A 22,423-nucleotide genomic window follows, 5' to 3' on the forward strand; every position below is an offset into this window, starting at 1 on the left:
GGGGGTGTCAATGGAGTTGTGAGTGTGAAACAAACATGAGTCTGGTTCAATGTCATATTGTGACACAGGAAAGGGGGAGGGTAAAAAATTCACGAAAAACCTCTGTCATTATTTATCTAAGCCGCCTTAAGATACATTCAAGTAATCAAAACGCTCATAGTTTTTTTTATAATAATATAGCAATAAATAAAATTAGGTAAATAATGGTAAGTTACACTTAAAAATAATCAATAAATAAAAATAAGTTGATAGTATTGATGTACCAATGTATTTTATTATTATTAAAAAGATTGGGTGGAAAATCGCTTAGAAATATTTGACATTACTCTTAATTACTTTTAAATTTACATTCGCATTACGATTCAGATTTAGTAAAAAATATTTTTAAAACTTTTATTATGGAATCGTTGAACCGTAAGTACACATATTTTTAATACTGGCAGCACTTGCAGAATGACAACAATGAGCTGTCATACACGGATTGATAATTTTTACGTATTCAACATTCCGAACTTAAAAACGAGCCGATATCACTCGGTAAAGGCGTGACGCTCGTCTATTTTATATATATATATATATAAAAAACTCACTGCAGTTTTAACCTTCGAAGTTTGTATGAAAACCTAACTTTAATAAATACAATCGAATAACGTTTTACGACCGTAATCATGGATGATACCTCGCTACCGAAATCATTTCGTAACGTACGTGATGAAGATATCGTACGCGCCAATCTTTTCAGTTTAGACGACATCGGCGCGTGGATAAAGGAATACCAAGAAGGCACTTCCTACATTTGGTATATGTGGAAATCTTCACCCGATCAAGAAAATTGTGTCCCGAGGTGATTATTAATTACGCAAACATACATGTAAATATATTTAAATATTGAAATTTATTTTTGTTTTTAGGGCACATTTTATATGCCAGTTTTCGCCCTTATTAGATCCGGAAAATCCGGATTTCAAATGTCCCGCGGAGATAAGGATCGAAGTTACCAAAGAACTAGATGAATACACTGAAGTGCGTATTGATTTGATTATATCGATGTTATAAAATTCATATTTATTTTATTTTATAGAATGGACTACCAGCTGTAATCACGTTTTTAGATGAACATTACCATCCGTTAGAAGCCATGACAACGATAAGAAGTATTTTTGAAAAATTGTTCGAACATAGTATGGGACGGAACGAATCGAGATTATTTTATATAAGAATAATGGAACACCGACTTGGCAGACCCGTCGACGACTGGGCTAAACCTAGTAAGCTTCTTGTGAAAGATTGGTATGACCATTGGATTTTTAATAGAGTTTCTGAAACTAAAACAAGAACTGACGATATTCAAACCGAGAATGATCAAGACTCCAAAGTAAGCTGATTATTTTTTCCAAATTTTTAATTGGTAGCTATTTTAAATGTCATTTAATTATATTTCAATTATTATTATTATTATTACACTTTATATACAGAATTCATTAAACAATAAAACTAATTTACATTCACTTAATTATTTTATTTTAATTTGTTTCAAATTGCTTTCAGATGGAGCCAAATAAAGACAATGAAAATAAAAAAACTAAGGGTTCAAAGACAGCTAAAATCACATTTTCGGACTCTTATGAATGCTAAGAGAGGACCAACTGATCCTATCAGGATTTTTCGCTTTTAATACATTCGGTTAATTCTAGTGAAAAATAAAGATGATTTGAAATTTATCCTTGTTTTACAATAGTTTTTATATCTAATTTATATTTTATTGTTTAAAACCGCTTTCCATTGTACATTAACACTTTGTATATGCACATTGCCATCTACTGATGAAACTTGAAATATATTTTTCCTATTCTAGATTTTAATAAAATTGCATTAAAAATAAAACAAAAAAATATGGTGTTCATAATTTATTTCTCGATATGTACAACATTTTTTCATCAATAAGGTAACAAAATTTAAAAAATCATATCTGAAATTGGCATTACAGTGACTCAGTTTAAAACGTCAGCTCACTGGACCCAATCGCAATACAATAACAACATAACAAATACATAACACGAAGAACAGGGAGCAGTCGGCTACAGGACGAAGCGTCCTTCGTAGTCCTCGCGGTTACGCTAATACATTTTTAGACCGCATAGTGTAAAACAATTTATTGCTACGGTTGTACGATAATCCTACACGAGTTAAAGGAGTCGAACGAAGTTTTCTCTCAGAATCTAGTTGGAAGACACGATCAATGAAAAGGAAACTAGACGAATAGTATATTTACACAGGTTAATGCTAATGATATCCCCCGTCTCGTCGCAATAGACTTTATATATTATATAAAATAGTTAACATTTGGCACGAAACGTTTAAAAGGGCGATGGCCATCAAAAATAAATATAGATACGCACCAAAGTCGGCGATTAAAAAAAGAAACGAATTATTAAATACGCATGCAAAGCAATCCTTATGTGAACTAAAAAAAAGCAATAACAATAAAAAAAAAGTGTTAAAAACATCACGATATACATAAATAAATTATATGTAACTGAGCGTTTAATTTTAGGTTATTTTAAGCCGGTCTATACAACACGTGATTATAGATCGCCGATTTTTAACTTAACCTAACCGTCGTATTGCAAAGTAGACATCATTAATCTAATGATTGTTTCATTATATTCTTATACACTATAAAAAATATTAATTATTTTCATAATTGGTGGCACCTTTGTTTTCCATTTTCAAAAAATCAAATTTTTCTTTATAACATCAGTTTTTTTACATACTAAGCGACGTTATTGTACCTTTTTTAAATATTCATTAAAACGAACGTAACCTATCGAACTTCTATTCTTATTATATGTACTTTCAACTTCGCATCCTTTGGAAGGATATTGCAATAAAGATTTATGCTTAAAATAATACATACATGTTACCTTCATAATAAAACAATAATACATAATATAATTGAACAATGTTTCTCTTCAATTTTTATCTGATAATGTAGTACACATATAGACATACCATACAATAAAGAAAAAACACATTACAAAGGTAACAACATTCTTTGGCCGACCGAGGTATTAGGCGTACAAACAAGTTTTAATATTTTTTTCAATCTAAAATGTTGAATAAGATCTTTTGTTTTTGCTATTTGAAAATATTAATATTAGTATTTAAAATGTTGCAGACACGATGGAGCGAGCATCTTAACCTCGCAAATGATAAGCTGTATACTAGTTGATTACCAACGAAGATATGCACCGAAACATACTAATATGATCACTTCTTGGCATATGTGATACACAAATAAATATTAGATAAGAATCCCAACAACAGTAATTTCGACGTCAGTGAGCTTTAAAGACGATAAATGCAGTTTTCGACCAAAAATTGCAGTCTACAAAGGAAATATTGTAATGGTAATGGATAATAGAGATTCCAGAGACTCACCATATTAGAAATTTCATAAGGTGAACATATGTATCTCATCTGATGCTCTCCATTGGGAAGGAGTTGATCACATTTTGAAATTGTTAAGAAATAATTATTGTGATCACCTTGCAAATGAGACTACAGTAAAAACCAAATATAAATCTGCTAGCTGCAACCCTTATTGCAGTCTGATAATATAAGACCATATACAGCTTTTAACAGATCTGCAATAGGAATTACTACCAGATTTACTAGGTAAATAAAAAAAAAACATTATATGTTATCCCTAAATAAAGTAAAAAATGACCAATAAATGAGTAGATTATCAATACTCCATAAGTCCTTCGAAGAGGATTTATAAAAGCTTGCTTCTCATTAGAAGAACTGCATAGCCTTTAATAGATATTACGTTAAAAAACGTAGTAATAATTTGATGATTGATTTATTTAATATATTATAAATATAAAGTAAAAAATAGTTTAAAATTCATTTGTACACCTATTGAATAAACTACGTAAAAAAAATATTAAGATGCAACCAATGCGACATGTTTAGCGAAAATCATACACATCATCTGAGAAACTCATACACACATATAAAAATACCAAAAAAATAAAAGAAGTAAATAGCGTTATCATGAAGATAGTGCCATTCTTATTAAATAGAAAAACATTCATAAAGGCACACAACAAGAATATTAAAATAGCATTATTCAGAATTTTTCTTTTTATACAATTATGCAAACATTTTGGCACGTTGGTTATACAAATTGTTTTAAATAAATTAGTTTTAAAAATATATATAACACGAAAAAATATGTCCAGTAGTTGACATACACCGTAATTACCAATCAGTCCTATTCATCATTTACACGTATAATAGATTATTATAAATAAAATATTGCTTATTTCATCACTTCAAATGCTGCGTAGCTACATGTACATTAATATATTATCAAGAAAAAATTCTTACAAAAACCAAATAAAACAACAATAAAAAAAATTGAATTAACTACATTTAATAATACAAAATATGACTGCAATATTAAAATCATTCGGCGACACAAATATCATTTTCATTTAAATTATAAAATATATAAAGGGGAAGAGCCGTCGTTTCGAACGATGCGTATTATCAGCTATATTTTTAAGGAAGGATTTAAGAATCCATCGTTATTTATTATGGAAGATAATAAGTTATTTTTAGCATAAAAAATCATAAATTCAGACCCAAGTGTGATCATCTAAAAATACCAAACAAGCGTCGATTCATTGCCGTATTGTCGTTAGTGAATATGAAAAATTTAAAAAGATAATGACCGAACGTTAACGCAATGACATGGTCCCATAATATAAAATTATAAAATTTAGTCATTTAACTGGTCGTTTTTAAATGGCCATCTTTTTCACAAGTTTAATCAATCCACTGACACAATGCGATTCGATTAAATGAAAATAATCACATGCAAGAATAACGACAAGATGACTCTCTATATAGATTCGACAAAGACGAAGAATTGAACTTATTGCAAGAACAACCTTATATTTTTTTAAATATATATATATATATATACATATATATTCTGTATATTAAATAACTCTGTTTCAATATATTTATATATATATATACAACGTAATTGCTTTCAATTTCTGAATAATTTATTTTACCTAAATGTATATATCGTTACGAAAGTTGTTATCCCACGTTTATTACCACAGCCATATTGGCACGAGCGGCGTTAACTTTGCTAACACCTTGTATGACAATGCCTCGATTTTTTAATATTATTATATAATAAAGAAATTTATTTACACACTTGAGTGCATGCGTAACGTATTGATTCCGTTTTAGAATTTGGGGTCAAACTAGTTTCTAGGTTTAATTTTAAAAATATCACTACACTATTGATTTACGGAGACAACGTAATGTGTTACAACTGTTGACGGCTCCTTTTGACGCGCACCAGATTGCGATCCGCCTGGCTACCGCAGTTGTTGTTGATTGTGTGGCAATTTGGCGGGTCGAAGCTTGCCGACTGTGCCGGCCGCTTCGGAGCCCTCCTCAGTAGCCTCGGCTTGAATGGAAGCTGCAAAAAGTTAACCATCGATTACAAATGTAACCAATGACGGTCTGTTCTCATCTGGGTACTCGCAGTTGGTGATTTATTATTTATTGTTTTATTTTAATCAAAAGAGATGTTACAAACACTTAAGCTACTTAGATTTACAATTTTAATAATTATTAAATATTTACCTGGGAAGTAGTTTCAGGTGCCAAAGGCAAACCTGCCAAATGAAGGAGCGCCTCGGCAGTTCTGCGCTGTTCTTCATCGCTTCCGTATCCAGTTTCTGGAGAGCCTAATTAAAATAAATATTATTATTTTTATAATTCTTATATATAAAACTTTAAGAGTGGCATGCATACCTGTTGCAGCGCTATACGTGTGATCCTGCGTCGGACAGCTTGAAATAAGAGGCGGCGGCAACACTCCGGGCCCGTGCTTCAGAGCCAGAACCATAGTCGCAGCCACTACTTCGTCTAACGAGTCGCAACTGTCGTGGTCACTGAATAAAATTTAATTTATATTATAAATTAATTTGATACATTTGATATGTGATCATAATTATTAATAATACGCACCTCAAAGCTTCCTTTAACGTATCCACAGATGTTATGTTTGTCGTGGCAGCTAGACGACGCGACAAAAACGGGAAGAGTTCAGGATCGGGAGCGCCCTTGACCAAGTTCGTCTCTTTAGCGACGGGAATTCTACAATAAAATATGAATTAAAATAGAAAAAATAATATTAATTAAGAAATAAATCAAGGTAGCTACCTGTCTTGTATAGAATCGGAAGTATCTGGTGGCGGAGAAGTTGGAGACGGAGAGCGCACGGTAGACGGACAGCACGGATGGAAAGGTGAACGACTAAATGCTTGCAATAAATTATTTCTATAATGATCATCTACCATCCACAGCGAACCCTTGCCTAAACTCTGCAATGTATTTACATCCTTTTTTCAAAAATTGTGCGATGAAAACCAATCGAAAATAATAGCTCAATCGACATTTGTCATACCTGAAGTTTTTCCACTTTTAAAAAGCATTTGTTAAGTGATAGATTATGACGCACGCTGTTTTTCCATCCTGTTGGAGCGTTACGGAAATATGGAAAATGTTCCAATATCCATGAGTAAATATCCTTCACCGGCAACGCCTTCTTGGGACTGTCCTCTATGGCCATAAAAATGAGACAACTGAACGAATATGGTGGCTTGTTTTGCGTATGCACCAACGGATTGTATGGAACGTCGTACGGATGCTTTCCTTTGGAGGCGGAACCTGTAAATTTAATATATTTAATACTAACGTAGAAGTTGAAAAGCACAACACAGATATGATTATTTCCGTAACCGAATTTTACAAATTAAGATACTTTTGCCAATCAAAAAAAGAGCTAAATCTGAGAGTATAAATACATACTTAATCTTAATTATTAATTATATGTTTCAACGATTATTTACAAATGACTGATTTATCTTGTATAAACATTACAGTAGCTTAATTATGTCATTTATTAATAACAGAATTATTATTATATTATTGAAGTATTTTTTCCTGTTTATTTATTTAATGTATATTATAAACATGCAGTCCTTGGGCTAATGCAAAATAGCTTATGTTAAGTTATGCAACAGATGCGTACACAAAAAACTAACAAGCATTATTGATAAGATTATAGAAATTACCTGATTTTGTGGAAGAAACGAAACCATTAGGAATCATATTCTTTAATGGAGTATGCGCTGGAGAAGGACACGGCGACGGAGCCGGTTGATCGCTACTGTTTGAATCTGCAGGTTCGGAAGCGAAAGAATCTTCCAAATAGTCCGAAGTAGGAGATGCGCCCGACATCACGGTCTACATATATAACATTTTAAACTATAAGCAACTATTATATATTATATTCTGAATCAGTTTACTGATAAGACTCCCTACCCGAGGAGATATTTGCACAGACATCGGTCGAAGTTCATCGTTTTCTCCCTTAGCCAAATTTATACCTGTGAATAAAAAATAAATTAACATCAATCCGTCATAATAATAAAAAAAATATAAAAATAAAAGTCTCACTTCTCAGCAAATTTCTGTCTTGCAACCAAGTAAGATTGGTGAGATCATTATCTTCGTTTAAATTTTCTTCTGACGTGTTCACTCCTTCGACTCCAATGCTTTCGTCGTCGTATTCAAGCTCCCTTTTTAGAGGTGTATGATTGGAGCGACTGTGAGAAGAAGCGCTGTTCATTGTATTTTTATTGTTCATCTCCTCTACGGATCTACCCTCTCTTTTGATGACGGGGATATAAATCTGCGAGTTCGTAGATACGGCATCGGGCTCATCAGCATCGATGCTCTCCTCTTCGTAGTATTCATCTTCTCGTTTTATGATCGAACGAGAAAGAGTTTGAACACCTTCTTCCTCGTAGCAGTCGGATTCTCTCTTGACGGAGACGGCGTGCGAACGATGAGAGGGACTCGGAGGAGATAGGGGACCGAGAGACTCAAAGTTGTCTATAATGGTGCCCTGGACCTCCAAGCGTTTCAACGAACGACCCGCACGCGCTACTTGCCTTTGTATCTGTCTGACGACGCACGCCGACAGAGGCCATTCTCCCTGCAAAATTTGTTTATTAGCATATTTACAATATACTATTAATCGGCGCTTTACGCATACCTGTTTCCGGTGATGAACACCTCCAGTTGTAACGATGGAGAGGTCAGATTTTTCATCGTACGAAATCTGCCTTGTCGACTGTGGGAGTTCAACTCGTGTAGAGGGCCTTTCTGGAGCCATTGCATTTATGACAGTGAATCTGGTAATAATAAGAAAAATATATTTTCAAGAGATTTAGACATGAGAACACTATTTTAAATATTCATAAAACTAATTGATATACAAAAGTGTTAATATAATAATTAAAAGCTAATAAAAACGTAATATAGCACAAATTTTAATTAAACTAATAATAATAAAAGAGTAGGTTAATAATTTCTTTATTCTAATGGGTTGACAGACTATAAATGTTAAATTAAGTAATAATAATTATTGTTTATCATAATAAATTATCTTGTTAGGTTAGATTTAAATTTATGAATAACATATTTGTTTTATACTTAAAATGTTATCATGTTACGTAAAAAATCAGAAATTATTTAATGACTATCGTTCAACTTGTTTGTCATTTCTGATCATATCAATGATAATTTTTTGTAGATAAATCGGTTAATGGTTAAAACAAACAATAATTTTAACAATAGATAATAAATAATTAACAATAGAACCTCATTAATCTGGTTAGGTTTTTTGCAAGCAAGGAAACTAGTGATTTATTACAGATAACATTACCACATAATACAAATTAACTTATAACGAAAAACATACTGACAGTATCAAAACAAAAAAATTTCTTCAAGAAAATAAAATTGCAAAAAATCTCACTGTGCACTGCTAATAAATCAGTTGTGCATTTTTTTTTTAACTTTAATGGCAAGTTTATAAGACGCGCAGCGAGAAATTTCATGCTTTTACATTTTGTCGACAATAACCAACGCTACAATAAATGCGCGATCGCGATCTATAGTAGAATATAAAAAGAGAAGGAATGCTCCTTATTTGCATGATATTTTAGCTTTTTCCAGAGGAGGGCAAAAGATGGCCAGTCAGTGGTCAATTTTTGTAATATATCGATTTCGTAGTATTTCATTAAATGAAATACATTTTTCTAGCCAAATTAAATTTATAACAATATTAACAATAAGTGAGAATCGAATGAAACATATCTAAACCAAATTTTGACTAATACGAGTGCAAAAAACAATTTTCCCTTCTTAGAAGTCAGTGACCGTCGCAGTGGGAACGCTCGTTACCGAGCGTTCCCACTGCGACGGCAATATTTTATTGCTTTTGACGTGAATTTTGCCTTCTGGGAAGTGATAATTGTTTTTGCGCTCTTCTATTGACCAAAATTCACTTTGAATATACTTTGATCAACCCTCTTATATTAGAAGTCCATAGAAATATCGATAAGGTAAGCTATCATATTTTTAAAACATGGTGTAATATCGAAATGCCGACAAACTATTATATAAAGCAACACGCGATGTGCAACGTCCGTCTGTACTTCTTCTGCTTATTTCTTATTATCTACCCCTGAAAGATGAGTTAGCTTAATTTGTATTTTGGACTTGACCTAAAGAAAATTCTAAAACTGTAATTAGTTTAGGTTAGGTTTGAACAGCAAATGTTTCTCAACTGCTAAATTGAGTTTCAAATACATTTTAGAGCAGCATTTAATTTCTCTAGGGCCTATCAGTTAAATTATATTTTCGCTAATAGAACTATTTATCTAACGGTGAAAATGTATTTGGACTTCACTAGTGATAATATAACTTCACCGAAAAATACACATTCACTGAAAGATTTATACATCGCATGTAAATAAATAATGATAAGTGTGTAAATGTATACACAGGATGGCCCAAATGAGACTGAAGGGTTAAAAATAGCTATAACTTTTGGTTTTAATTATTTTTGTTTTCTTCTTTTTGCAGGTTATAAAATATTTTTTGGTGATATATGATGTGCAGCAAATTGTCAAAATTATTGGATTTTTTTATTCTTCTGAAAAGTCTATTATCTCAACTTTATGAAAATACCGTTAGTATTTTAATGCCAAAACAGCTCCCAGTGGTAACATGATTTAGAGGACCAGGAATCAGTGACAGATCTTCCAGGAAGAGGTATGCATCGAAGCAGTTATGTAAACTACGATCCATCTGTCTCTACTCGTCGTTCCACTCAATTTAACAATCCAGAACATTCCTACAACGAATTTGAAACTGAATTTTGCTTCTTCGTGACCTTAAAAATCTATTTCACTTGGCCTCCACGTTCACCAGATTACCTAAAATAAGAAACTTGGAATCAGAAACTTTACGGTTAGTAATGGAAAATACTCTTGAATGACAATATTTGTCAGCAAAATAATGGAAACCATTTGGGAGATGTCTTATTTCATACTTAGTTATAAAAAATCTCCATGAATTATATTTTCTTAAGAAATTAAAAAAAAAATAGTTATTTTTAACCCTCGTCTTTTTTTTTTTTTTTTTTTTAAATGTTTATTTCAAAAATAATTTAGTTTTATACAAGTTATAAATTACATGTTTCTGGCTTTTAGCCATTATCATGTTTACAAGCGAAATTACAATAGTTTAAATAAAAATAGAGGCAACAATATGCAATATTTAATAAGTAAAATTTAAGGAGAAAATACTAAAACCTTTATACAATAAGAAAAAGAAAATAAAATATAAGATACATAATTAAAAATAACACTTACGAACTGGGGCTATTGAAGTCGTGGTTACAGATTTGCTATCAAAGCATTATGTGCTTAGGCATTTTATGTTTATACTTGAAATTTAGTGTGACTTTGTCATAGTTACCAATTTTTGCAATTAATTTATTATTATGTTCACGCGAGATATTTTTGTAATAATTTATCGTATTAGTAATAATGTGATTTTTAATTGTAGGTATAGAATATCGAGTGTGGAGTTTCTTTAAATTAGTATAATATGGGGTGTTATAAATTATTTTTACAGCTTTATTTTGAATTACTTGTAACTTATTAAAATTATTTTTACACGTATTACTCCACACTGGGCAAGCGTATGTTAATATCGGTCGTATTAATTGTTTATATAATAAAATTTTGTTTTTAATCGTCAACGCGCTTTTTCTGTTAAAAATGGGTCTCAGAGCTGAAATGGCGGCAAGCCCTTTAGACCGTACTTCTTTTATATGCTTTGTATATTTTAATTTAGAATCTAAGTGAAGACCCAGATACCTAACACTCGTTTTCCATTCAATGTTTTTGCCCTGCTCGGTTTTTAAAGGCGGAGGCAACGGTTGCCGGCGCATCGTAAAAATGATTGCCTCAGTTTTATCATCGTTTATTTTTATTTTCCACTTTTTTAAATGTTTATTTAAGTTATGCAAAGATTTTTGTAGTTTTGTTGCTATTGGTTTAAGACCATATGAACTAGTTAAAACGGCCGTATCGTCCGCGTAAATAGAGAGACTGGTGTTTTTTAAAATTGGAATATCGTTTGTATATATTATATAAAGATACGGCCCAAGTATGCTCCCCTGAGGAACCCCGGCTGGTATTTTACGCGGTGTCGAATTATCGTTATTTAAGGAGACGACATAGCTTCGATCTTGGAGGTATGATCGGATAATTTGTATCAGATAGTGTGGGGTTTTGTACTTATCTAGTTTGTATACTAGCCCTTCATGCCACACAGTATCAAATGCCTTCTCTACGTCTAACATTAAAAATCCTGTGCTTTTTTTCCTGTTAAAATTCGCAGAAATGTGCTCCGTGAGTCTATTAAGTTGATGCGTTGTTGAGTGTCCTTCGCGGAAGCCAAATTGTTCGTCAATGATTTTACTATTTAGACACTCTTTTAAACGTGATAAGATAATCTTTTCAAATAATTTACTTAGGGACGGTAGTAAGCTAATCGGTCGGTAATTTAACGGGATGCTATCAGCTTTACCGGGTTTTTTTATCGGAATTATTTTTGCAACTTTCCAAATACCTGGAAAATACCCAATAGATAAGCAAAAGTTAAATATGTTAGTTAGGAAATGAAAGCATTTAAATGGAAAGTTTTTTATTAAGATGTTATCTAATCGGTCAATTCCCGGAGCTTTATTATTTTTAAGTGATTTTGCAATGTTATAAATTTCGAACGGGGTAATTTCGTTAATAGTTTTCTTATCTATTCTAGTTTTATCAAGTCTTTGAATTGAACGATCAACTTTACTCTGGGTTTTTAGATGCGTATAATTTTGCGTTAGCACATAGGATGTAGAGAATGCATTAGCTAATACCTCAGTTTTTTGTATGTTCGAGGTTACTATGTCGTCTCCATTTTTTAACGGCGGAATGTCTGAATATTTATTTTTAATTGATTTAGCGATTTTCCATAATGAGTTATCTGCTGGATTTAGTTTTTTCAGTTTACGCGACCATGAATCATTTTTAATTATTTGGATTTTTACGCGGATATCACTGGTTAATTTATTTAATAAAGTTTTAAGCTGGGGTGATCTATTTTTTTGCCATTGCTTTTTAATTCTGTTTTTGATTTTTATATATTCGATAATTTCTGGAGTTAATTTTACTTTATTTGGTATATTTTTACGCGTCGGTATAAATGATAGTTTACCCTGCTCGATTAAATTTGTAAAAAAATTAATATCATCGTCAATTTGCCTGGTGTTTTGTAAAGTGTATATCTGTGGAGCGCCGTGTAGACGACATTCAATGAAACTTCTAAAACCTTTCCAGTCAGCTCTTCCGTAGTCAAAAAATATTTCAGGGATGACCTCAACATCGCCTTCCAGAGCAAAAAACACAGGAAGATGATCCGAAGATAGAGCTTGGATGCAGTGCATCCCCGAAATTGGCGCAAAACCTTTGACTAATGCGAAATCAAGAGTTGATGGAGACATGTTATTAAAAGGATAGTGTGTGTGTGAATTTGGAAAGTGAATATCCGTGTCAGTATCGTGCAAGTAGTTAAAGAGCATGGAACCGGATCGATTGGTACTAGAACAATTCCAGTGCGAGTGCCTGGCGTTGAAATCTCCGCTTAATATAACAGAGCTTCCAAGTCCAAGCACAGCATCTAGATCACTCTGCAACAATTCGTCTCCGGGTGAGTTGTATGCGGCAGCAATTGTGATGATTTTATTATTATTATTAATTTGGATCGCGACAGATTCTAAGTTAATTACGTCGGGATTTATACGCGCGTGTTTTATAGATTTTTTAATAAAAATCGCAACCCCGCCACCTGGCCTTGAGAGTCGGTCTCTCCGGAGGCAAACAAAGTTCGGCAAAGATATTTTAACGTGAGGTTTAAGATACGTCTCGGTAACTATCCCTCCAGTCTTATTTAAGCCACTTTGTATTACTATATATAAAATAGTTGAAAACGTATAATTTTACTAGCACCTGCTAGATAGTAAAAATATATAAATCTACCAGTTAAAATATATTCCGATGTGATTTCACCACAAAGACATATTTAAAAAAAATATTTTCTGGATAGATTAGAAACATTTTTTTATGGATAACCTGAGAATTTCTTGTTTAGAATCAGGGACGTCATTTTATCTTTTTTCAGGGGGACCAGCCAGTGGTATTTCTTTTAATATTTCGATTTCATTACAATTCATAGTATTTTTATGGCCAAATTCAAGAGAAGGCATGACGCCCCTGCTATTGATTAGGTGTAAATACCTGCATGCATAAAAAATATTAATAGTTAAAAATACATTATTTTATTAAAGAACGATTTGGATTAATAAAAGAAATAATAAAAGGAGTTTTTCGCGACTTTACCCAAGAAAACATCCTATACCTCGTTTCATTTAACAGAGTCACTTTTGAAGTCTATCCATTTCGTCATTATTCATAAGTGAAAAAGAGATGACAACTTTGGGTGTACGCCCACCAATTTGTTCTAAGTACAAGATGCTGATATACGTTCGATATACTTATCAATACTCCTTTCTATATTTTAATCAAATTTAGAGAAATTAGAAATGTTACTCTAATTTTTTTATGTTTAAATAGTGAAAGTATAAACTGTCAAAATCAAAAATTTATCAATCGTTATCATTTACGTGTACATAGCGATAACAATTTGAAGCCATCAGTCCAATATGATGACCGTGCTTTGCGAATGTCAGAATAACAATGAAATAGTTGGAACGTATATGACAACTTTACTCGAGGCAAGCGAACCAATGAAATAGCGTTGTGAAATACGTGATAAGCCTCAAAGTGACTCTGTTAAATAAAACGAAGTATAGATTAGCTAGAAGGGATTTAACAGTGAATTATTTTAAGAGACATTTGCATTTCAATAAATATTTTGTTCTATAAAACGAATTGTTTGTGTATTTATGTAAGGTAAATCTTCAAATTTTTTCTTTGGAAAAGAATTCGTTGAATAGAGTTATTCATAAGGTATTCACTGTTCTGACCAATGCTCACTCCAGCATTAATGCATAAACAATTATTTTATATATTGTTTATTTAAATTGTCAGTGAGAAATTTGTTTTTTATTCTTTTAAAAATATACGAATTGAGTATTTGTCCGCTTAGCGAAATTTTGTAAGACTGTATTTTTACCGCGATTTCAATTATCGCGTCGCATCCTAACCGAACTCAACAGGTTCAGGGGAGGTCGTCTCCACGCCGGGACTCGAACCGGCGATCCCGGGACGCGTGCCGCCGTCGCGCGGACGCCGCCGATCGATAGACACGCCGCAGCAGCAGCCGCCGGAGCTGACTTTCTCGCGCTTCGATTGTCCCAGTTCGGAAGGGGAGCGTCGCCATGGCAACGCGGCGTCTGCCGTCGCCATGGACACCGGCAGACACGCTGACGTCACGCCCGATGCTGCAGCGGCGGCGGCGGCGGCGGTGACGTCACGACCTTTGGGAAGCGCTGCCGCCCCCTCCCCTTCCCGTATCGAATAACAATATGTACAACAACCGCGGACGGTTTATCTAATCTAGCCCGCCGTCGCCGCGAAGAAAACAAGTTTTGTTATGCGAAAAATGCTTCCGCAGTATGCGTATTTATCTCGACATTGTTTTGTCGAACAGATACTGAACAATTTTATTTTCAGTTTTCATCGCGGGACCATGATTCCGAGATGACGTGTTTTCTGACTGAATCAACGATGTCCCAATTAAGGGCATGTAAAGCGAAATTATTAAATAGTTTTTATTTATTTAGTCCATTTAGACGCGCAGTGGAATTTTTTTTAGGTATTCCACTGACAAAAAACAATTGGATTGTTAGTAAAATCAATGTTACGTTTATTAAAAAAATAAAATAAGATTAAAAATATTTTTTAATGTGAAAAAAATTTGTTGACAAATATAATACTTATATTTTTCCGTGCTAATTTCGCCATTCAATCATTTATTCTTGCTTTTACAGTAAAATAATAAAAATCCATACTATCAAGAATTCATAAAATTCAATGTTGCCAAATGGCAGCAATGTGCTGTTACAAGTCAAAAACTAAGTACATTTTTTTAATATATGTTTAACATTTTTTTTAAATTATTAACAATAGCTGAAATCACCATTTTAGTGTTAGTAGCAAACGAGTCTATAACGCGTCATCCTGATCGGTCGAATCACATCATCAACGCATAAAAACGCGCTAGTTGTAAATTATGAAAAATTAATTTTAGAACAAAAAATGCTATTAAAGAATATTTTTTTCAATAAATAGGCATTGAGAAAAATGCTCTCTTAGCTTTTTTGTATGTATGCATATATTCCTTTGAAAGGGTGTGTGCCGAGCTCTAAAAGAATTCGTCGGTAGCTAGTACAGTGTAACCTTTGCACTTTAGTTGCATTTCTATTTCCGGACATTTTCCTATATTTATACCACGTTTTATGACCTGTGTATACGTAGCATATATATATGATATACACACAAACGATAATTCGCTATAGATTAACTAACTAAAAATAAATTCCCCGTCTCTGGGACGAAATTATTGATTTTATTACATATTGCATTTCACTAGTATACATACAGGGAATGCGAACCTATTTTTAGCTGTAAATGGATGCATTTTGAAATGTTTAGTTTATTTTATAATTGATGATTGTGGTTTATACATTGTTTTTTATCATGACCTCGGCTGTAATAAGCGATGAACCATGTAGGATATGCGATCTTTGTTTCATGTCCTGCACGTGTATTATTAAATTAAATATTTGCCTTTTATGTATTCTGCCCATAAAAGAAGACTTGACAGTAACTGCGAAAGAACGTTAGATACGTACATGTACGAGATTGTGCAGGATATGGGAGTGACTGGATAATTCGCGGGCCTTGACCGGCTTCATAGAATTATCTCTGGATGTAACTAGGCAACCAAGAAATCCCAACTCTTATCTAGTACCCACAGAGCTATCTATAAAGGCAGTTTGCATCTGATTTACTTATATTAATAAAAGTTTCTCCACCGCTAATCGAACATAAATAACGTATCAATTTTCTTACCGTGTTAAACTATGAGCTACAACTACAAAGCAATATAGTTTTCTACATTATCACTCACATCTAACAGTAATATTGATTTTTAATTTTGATGATTTTTTTCATGATATCATTACGGTGAATAGTGATGTGATGATTAAATAATGATGACCTAACATCATTATTTTATTTTTAAATGGAAAAGTTAAAAATGTTTTAGAACCACTAGTAAGGTTTATACTAAAAGCTTCCAGATTTTAAGTTTTATTGCAAATTTTCGCGTCTCATTGACAGTTTAATTAATAAATAAACATTATAGCGTGTCTCTTAAAGAAATGCTGCGATATAATTTCTATGTGCATTAGAACCTCCAATAGCACGGTAAAATGGGTGACTAGAAAATACTTATACAATTTTTGCAATACGTTCGTACGAATCAGGCGCGTATTGTGAGATATCTTCACGCATAAAATAACAGGCACCCGTGTAGCACGTCCCCAATTTACCGTGTTATTGGGGAGTCTACTGTATGTATATTCTGTGATTGCGCAAAAACTATCATAACGATTATAATAACCATATAAAAAAGCTACCCTTGCACTCTTTAAATATATGTAATAAACGTAAGTAAAATCAAAATTCCATTTTCGCATTTTTTGTTTATTAAATTCGCATTTTGTAGCAAATAAAATGTTACATTTTATATCGCATGTATATTAACTATACTAAATCCTTGGCATACGTTCACGTTTAAAATATTTAAAAAAATAAAATTATTATATAATATTATTCACGTTAAAAAGTAACGTCACAAAGAGAATCGAAACTGAGCTGCTATGCCAAATAAAATAAAAAATAAGTACAAATATTTATGTTTATGCTGTGTCAATATTTTAATTGAGTTGCAGGAAATATCTGAATTGAAACATCTTGCAAAAATAATTTGTTGATTGCATTTATTTATCAAGTTAACGCTTATATCGCGAATGCAAAATTTAATGTCGCGTTGAAAATATAAAATGCTAATTCGACAAAAGCATGTTTCATATTTATGTAATCGATTTCCAAGCATTTGGAAATGGCAAAGGTTTATAAATAAATAATTTTAGTACAGTAGTTTTATCCACGTTTGTTTTGTAGTTTAATTGGATATTTGATACGTTTTCAATTAAATGATTGTATAGTTGTCATTTTAATAAAAAAAAGTTTTTTTTTTCAAATTTATACATCGAAAATCAAAATTTTGAGGCACTGTAAACAAATCATACGTACAGTATTGTAATACTATACGTATGATTTGTTTACAGTGCCTAAAAATTTAGAATAAATTTTAAATACACCTAGATCATGCAATGAAACTCAAAAACTCAACGTCAAAATTGTAATTTAAAAAAATTACTGCTAAATGCGAAAATAGCGATCGAAGTGCATTTTAACTTTAAAATATTGATATTTCTCATAAGAATTGCTTTCGCAATGATCATAATTAAATCTTAGGGACAATATCTTAAAGTCGCCGAGGTAAATCTGGAATTGCCTAGTTTTTCCCATGCTCTTCCTATGATTGTTTATAATAAATAATCACATAATAATTTATGGGATGTACTGATAAAACAATATTTGTATAAATTACGAAGAGTGAAATAACACCGGGAATTTCCGATAGTATAGTAGTGTGCTGTCGATTATCTGTACTTGACAATTATCAATATTTATTTACATGAATTAAAAAATTATCGCGCTCTGCGAATGAAAATAAAGTAAAACTTTTTATAAGCAAATTAATATAAGAGAACTAAACTTTGAATCTTTCTGTTGATTATTTCAGCCAGAGAAGAGAGCATTTATGAATAGAAAGCACCAAAGAGAATTTTAAAAAAGCACAGAGAGCAATAGTTATTATATAATGCTCCTCATCCAAGTTAAATTAAAAACAAGTAACAGCCTTGTTTGTCATTTTTTGTTCAGCCCACGGACAGGGACGTCATTTTAGCTTTTTCCAGGGGGAGGCAAAATCTGGTCAATCATTGGCGATTTTTAATATTTCCATTTCGTTAAGATTCGTAGTATTTTATTAAGCAATGGGAACGCTCGTTACCGAGCGTTCCCACAGCGACGACGCCGACACGATTTTATTGCTTTTGACGTGAATTTTTGACTTCTGAGAAGTGATAATTGTTTTTGCGCGCTCCTATTGACCAAAATTCGAATTTAATATACTTTGGACAGCCCTCTTATATTAGAAGGATAGCTATAATATTTTTAAAGTGTAGTGTAATATCGAAATGCAGACAAACTATGAAGCAATATGTGAGATGCGATGTTTGTCTGCACTTACTCTTCCGCTTATTATCCCCTGAGAGATGAGTTGACTTAGTTTGTATTATGGACTTGACGGAATAAAGTTAGTTTTGGGTTTGAACAGCAAATGGACGTTTCCCAAATGTCAAATTGAGTTTCATAGTCATTTTAGTACATACTATTAGCGCCAATCAGTTAAATTATATTTTCGCTAGTAGAAATATATATTTACTGGTAAAAATGTATTTGGACTTGGCATCTTTTTAATACTTCGATTTCAATAAAATTCATAGTATTTCATTAATTGACATGCATTTTTCTGGTTCAAAGCAAATGCCCCCGCCTGCCTTCCTCCTCTCTAAATGACGTCTCTACCAAGGAGTTATTTCAACAATGAAAGCAATATAAGCAAGTATATGAATCGTGGTCCAGAGTGAAGCCAATGAAACTTTTATAGTACGATATTAGAAGAAAATTCTTCATAATGCATAAAATGATTTAGTGGATTTTAACGAACCTAAGGCAATAAAATATGCAAATCACTGACAAATTCGAAGGACTTTGAAAATGCCAACAAATAAAACTTAAAGCGACTGGCTGGAAGATGATTCAAACGCGATCCGGAGATTCAATTTATGAGTGATGCAGAAACTGTTTCTAGTGTCAGTCAACCTGAAGAGAATAATTTGCAAAGAAGAAACAACAAACTGCATTAGTCACACTGTGACTTTAATTTATGTCGACACTTGCTTGGAATACATCGATCAATGGGATATAATATTATGATATAATAGCGCTTATATTTTTTAAATATTTTTTCTTTTTTATATTCGTAACCCTTTTAATTGTACGTTTAAATGCTTTGACATTTATCCCAGATAATCGAATTTATCAGGTTTTCCCATTATTTTTCTTACATTTCCAAAAATGTATAAATTAACGATAATTTCACTATTCTTTCGGTGTTTATTGACAGTAGGTATCAATGATGCTATTTAATAACGGAATATTTTCAGCCCAAAATCAATAATGACAGTAAAGAAAAATTAATTTCAATTAAGCTATTTTATGCTTTGAGTTTCAACTCGGTTATAATGCAACAATAGCAGTTAAAAACATGAAATGCAATGCGCAGGGATGCCATTAAATTCAATACGTCAAATGGTGTTGTAAAGATTTCGTTTCGGGGATTTTGACATTGATTATCTACAAGGACTACGGGTAGTCCTTGGGAGGTTGTTAGTGAGGATATTAGGGCTGCCATCAAAGCAGGTCCGACATTAACGATATAGAAGCTAGCACAAAAGCTTAGCGTGTCGCCTACATTAGTTCACACACATTTAAGAACTTAAGAAAAAAGTTACACCTTTGAATAGTGAGTTAATTTATTTACATTTGTTGGTATACACCTGGGAGTGATTTAATTTTATGGTTTTTTCATAATTATTTATGTTGTTATTCATTTATTATTATTTTATATTGCATTCATAGTAAATTATAGAAAAAAATAGTGATTCGTTTTATTGCTTTGATTTATTTTTTGTATTAGTATGTTTAAATAATTTATTTTAATACTTTTCTATTAATAAATTTCGTTAATTTATTTTAAATGTTTTTTATATATTATTCGGCTTTTGTGAATTTTTTATGTCAATTTAGAGGCTCTCGATATTAAAAAAAAATTGTTGTTATGTTTATATTATATTTCGTAATCTTTAATTTATTGGTATTATTTTTTATAAAAATCATTTACATTAAATAAAATTATAAATAAAATATATACTTTTTTTATTTTCTTCAGTTATATATGTAAATACATAACTATCTGGGGTACCCCAAAACAGTGAAAGATCGACCACCATACTTTACTTTAAAAGGCAGTGGTTGGACGCCAATCAACCTCGAGAACAGGATTACACCCCAATAAGATAATATTACACATTTGGTGGGATATGAAGGGTATTCATTATGAGTTATTAGATTATAGGCAGACAATTACGACAGACACATAGTGTGCTCAGCTAATTCGTTTCAAAGCGACTCAGACCATAAATAAGACCTTCCCTTTTGAGTTAAAGAAGAATAATTCAACACCAATACAGCGATCGCCCTCGTGTATTCAAGAAGACGATAGAAAAAATTAACGGATTTTCTTGCGACATCCTTTCTCACCCACCGTATTCTTTAGAAATTGCTCCAAATGACTACCGTCTATTTCAACTCCTAAAACAGTGTTTAGGTGGAAAAAAATATTTTCCAAAAACGACAAGAATTTATTGCTTCCAAAAATACATTATTTTTCGAATCATTATTTAACACATGGGGAATATATAATTTAGTTAAGGTATTACACGTTTTAATTATTTTTAACTCATTTAACCTGCACTTTGAAAACGCAGACTTATGGAACGGTTATTGTGGACACGATAACTGCCATAGTTGTACTCGGATTTTCATAAAACTTTTGTTAAAAACGAATCTTGTATACATTTATGCTCAGTTTTCCATTCTGGCTGATTCGCAATATTGTTTCAAAACATTATTTTTATTATTTGTAGCAAATTCACAACTCTCGTTTTGAGAAAAGCTGATGTAGATAATTTAATAATTTTAATCAATAACATTCAATGTTTTCGGCGATAGCAGGAGGAGCTGAAACAGTTTAATTTTTTTATCCAAAATTATAAATGAAAAAGTGCACCCCTTTCGTGCGATTGCGACCGAGCTCCTTGCACTATCGACGTATCGTTGCGCGATTTTTTTTGCACACGCTCGTCGATGCGCGATACGCAGCCATTAAAAAAGTGCCACGTTCTAGTTAACGAATCGAACGCCAAACTTTCACCTCGCAAAAACGATGAATAAAAACAATCGATGGGGTAGGTCGGGTTTATTTATATGCACAACAGGTGGCTCCGTCGACCTTCGAGATCCACGATTCGCGATCGATGCGAAAAGTAAACAAAATGTAAAGTGATGTAATTACTTTGCCAGGCGGCGATTCGATTACGCGTCGCCACGGAGACGGCGAGCGTGCGTGCCACACAAAATGTCGGACTTTGAGGTTAGGTCAGGTCTGGCGTGTTCGCTCGACGCGCACCCGCTTATCGTGCAGAGACGGACGCACAGATTGAGAAGCGCCGTCGTAGCCGCCGCCGCGACGAAAATAAACAAAAAAGTTCGAGCGCTGCAGGCCGCATTCCCTTTCAGGTTTTCCGTCGTGACATTTGCACGGGAGCACCGAAATAGACACCGTCGAGTTACGTAAGCGGGGCTGCGCCCCCGCCACGTGTCCTATATGAATTGAATCAGATCGTCGGAGGTCGAGGGTTCGAGGCCATAACCGCCCTTCTAGCTACGATGACGGGGCTCACCCTTGACTAGGGGCGGCCGACGGGGTCGTCGTTCGCCTCCTGCGTCTCCTCAGCTGCCAGCCTGGCGGAGCGCACCGACACCGACGCACTGCACGGCGCTGCACACGGCTATTTTCTGTCGCCGTCGTTGGCCGTAACGCGACGCTTTCGCACCAGCGGAAAAACTGG

The 22,423-nt window shown here is 33.0% G+C and overlaps 2 protein-coding genes across 2 annotated transcripts; one reads left to right on the forward strand and one right to left on the reverse strand.

Moving 5' to 3' along the window:
* Nucleotides 1-416: 416 nt before the first annotated feature.
* Nucleotides 417-1,892, forward strand: LOC148231829 (uncharacterized). Its single transcript, XM_088191424.1, has 4 exons — nt 417-844; nt 912-1,023; nt 1,082-1,375; nt 1,549-1,892. Exons 1-4 carry the CDS (start codon nt 669-671, stop codon nt 1,633-1,635), a joined length of 669 nt encoding a protein of 222 aa, XP_088047550.1. The 5' UTR covers nt 417-668; the 3' UTR covers nt 1,636-1,892.
* A 3,321-nt stretch (nt 1,893-5,213) lies between these two features.
* Nucleotides 5,214-22,395, reverse strand: LOC148231830 (uncharacterized). Its single transcript, XM_088191423.1, has 11 exons — nt 22,256-22,395; nt 8,159-8,297; nt 7,558-8,098; nt 7,423-7,487; nt 7,173-7,344; nt 6,503-6,765; nt 6,259-6,437; nt 6,064-6,192; nt 5,848-5,987; nt 5,677-5,780; nt 5,214-5,509 (listed from the first exon to the last, which is right to left on the reverse strand). Exons 2-11 carry the CDS (start codon nt 8,276-8,278, stop codon nt 5,354-5,356), a joined length of 1,869 nt encoding a protein of 622 aa, XP_088047549.1. The 5' UTR covers nt 8,279-8,297; nt 22,256-22,395; the 3' UTR covers nt 5,214-5,353.
* Nucleotides 22,396-22,423: the final 28 nt, after the last annotated feature.

This window comes from Plectrocnemia conspersa, unplaced genomic scaffold, assembly GCF_051122295.1.
Source record: "Plectrocnemia conspersa isolate PC_06_02 unplaced genomic scaffold, ASM5112229v1 ptg000009l, whole genome shotgun sequence".
Lineage (NCBI taxonomy): Eukaryota > Metazoa > Arthropoda > Insecta > Trichoptera > Polycentropodidae > Plectrocnemia > Plectrocnemia conspersa.

Excerpts from the sequence above, each read along its gene's own strand:
- LOC148231829 (XM_088191424.1), top strand. The coding sequence starts at position 669 with ATGGATGATACCTCGCTACCGAAATCATTTCGTAACGTACGTGATGAA. Across the intron at positions 845-911 it reads CAAGAAAATTGTGTCCCGAG|GGCACATTTTATATGCCAGT; the intron begins GTGATTATTAAT and ends TTTTGTTTTTAG. Across the intron at positions 1,024-1,081 it reads AACTAGATGAATACACTGAA|AATGGACTACCAGCTGTAAT; the intron begins GTGCGTATTGAT and ends TTTATTTTATAG.
- LOC148231830 (XM_088191423.1), bottom strand. The coding sequence starts at position 8,278 with ATGGCTCCAGAAAGGCCCTCTACACGAGTTGAACTCCCACAGTCGACA. Across the intron at positions 6,766-7,172 it reads CGTTTCTTCCACAAAATCAG|GTTCCGCCTCCAAAGGAAAG; the intron begins GTAATTTCTATA and ends TTAAATTTACAG. Across the intron at positions 5,988-6,063 it reads ACGTTAAAGGAAGCTTTGAG|TGACCACGACAGTTGCGACT; the intron begins GTGCGTATTATT and ends AATTTTATTCAG.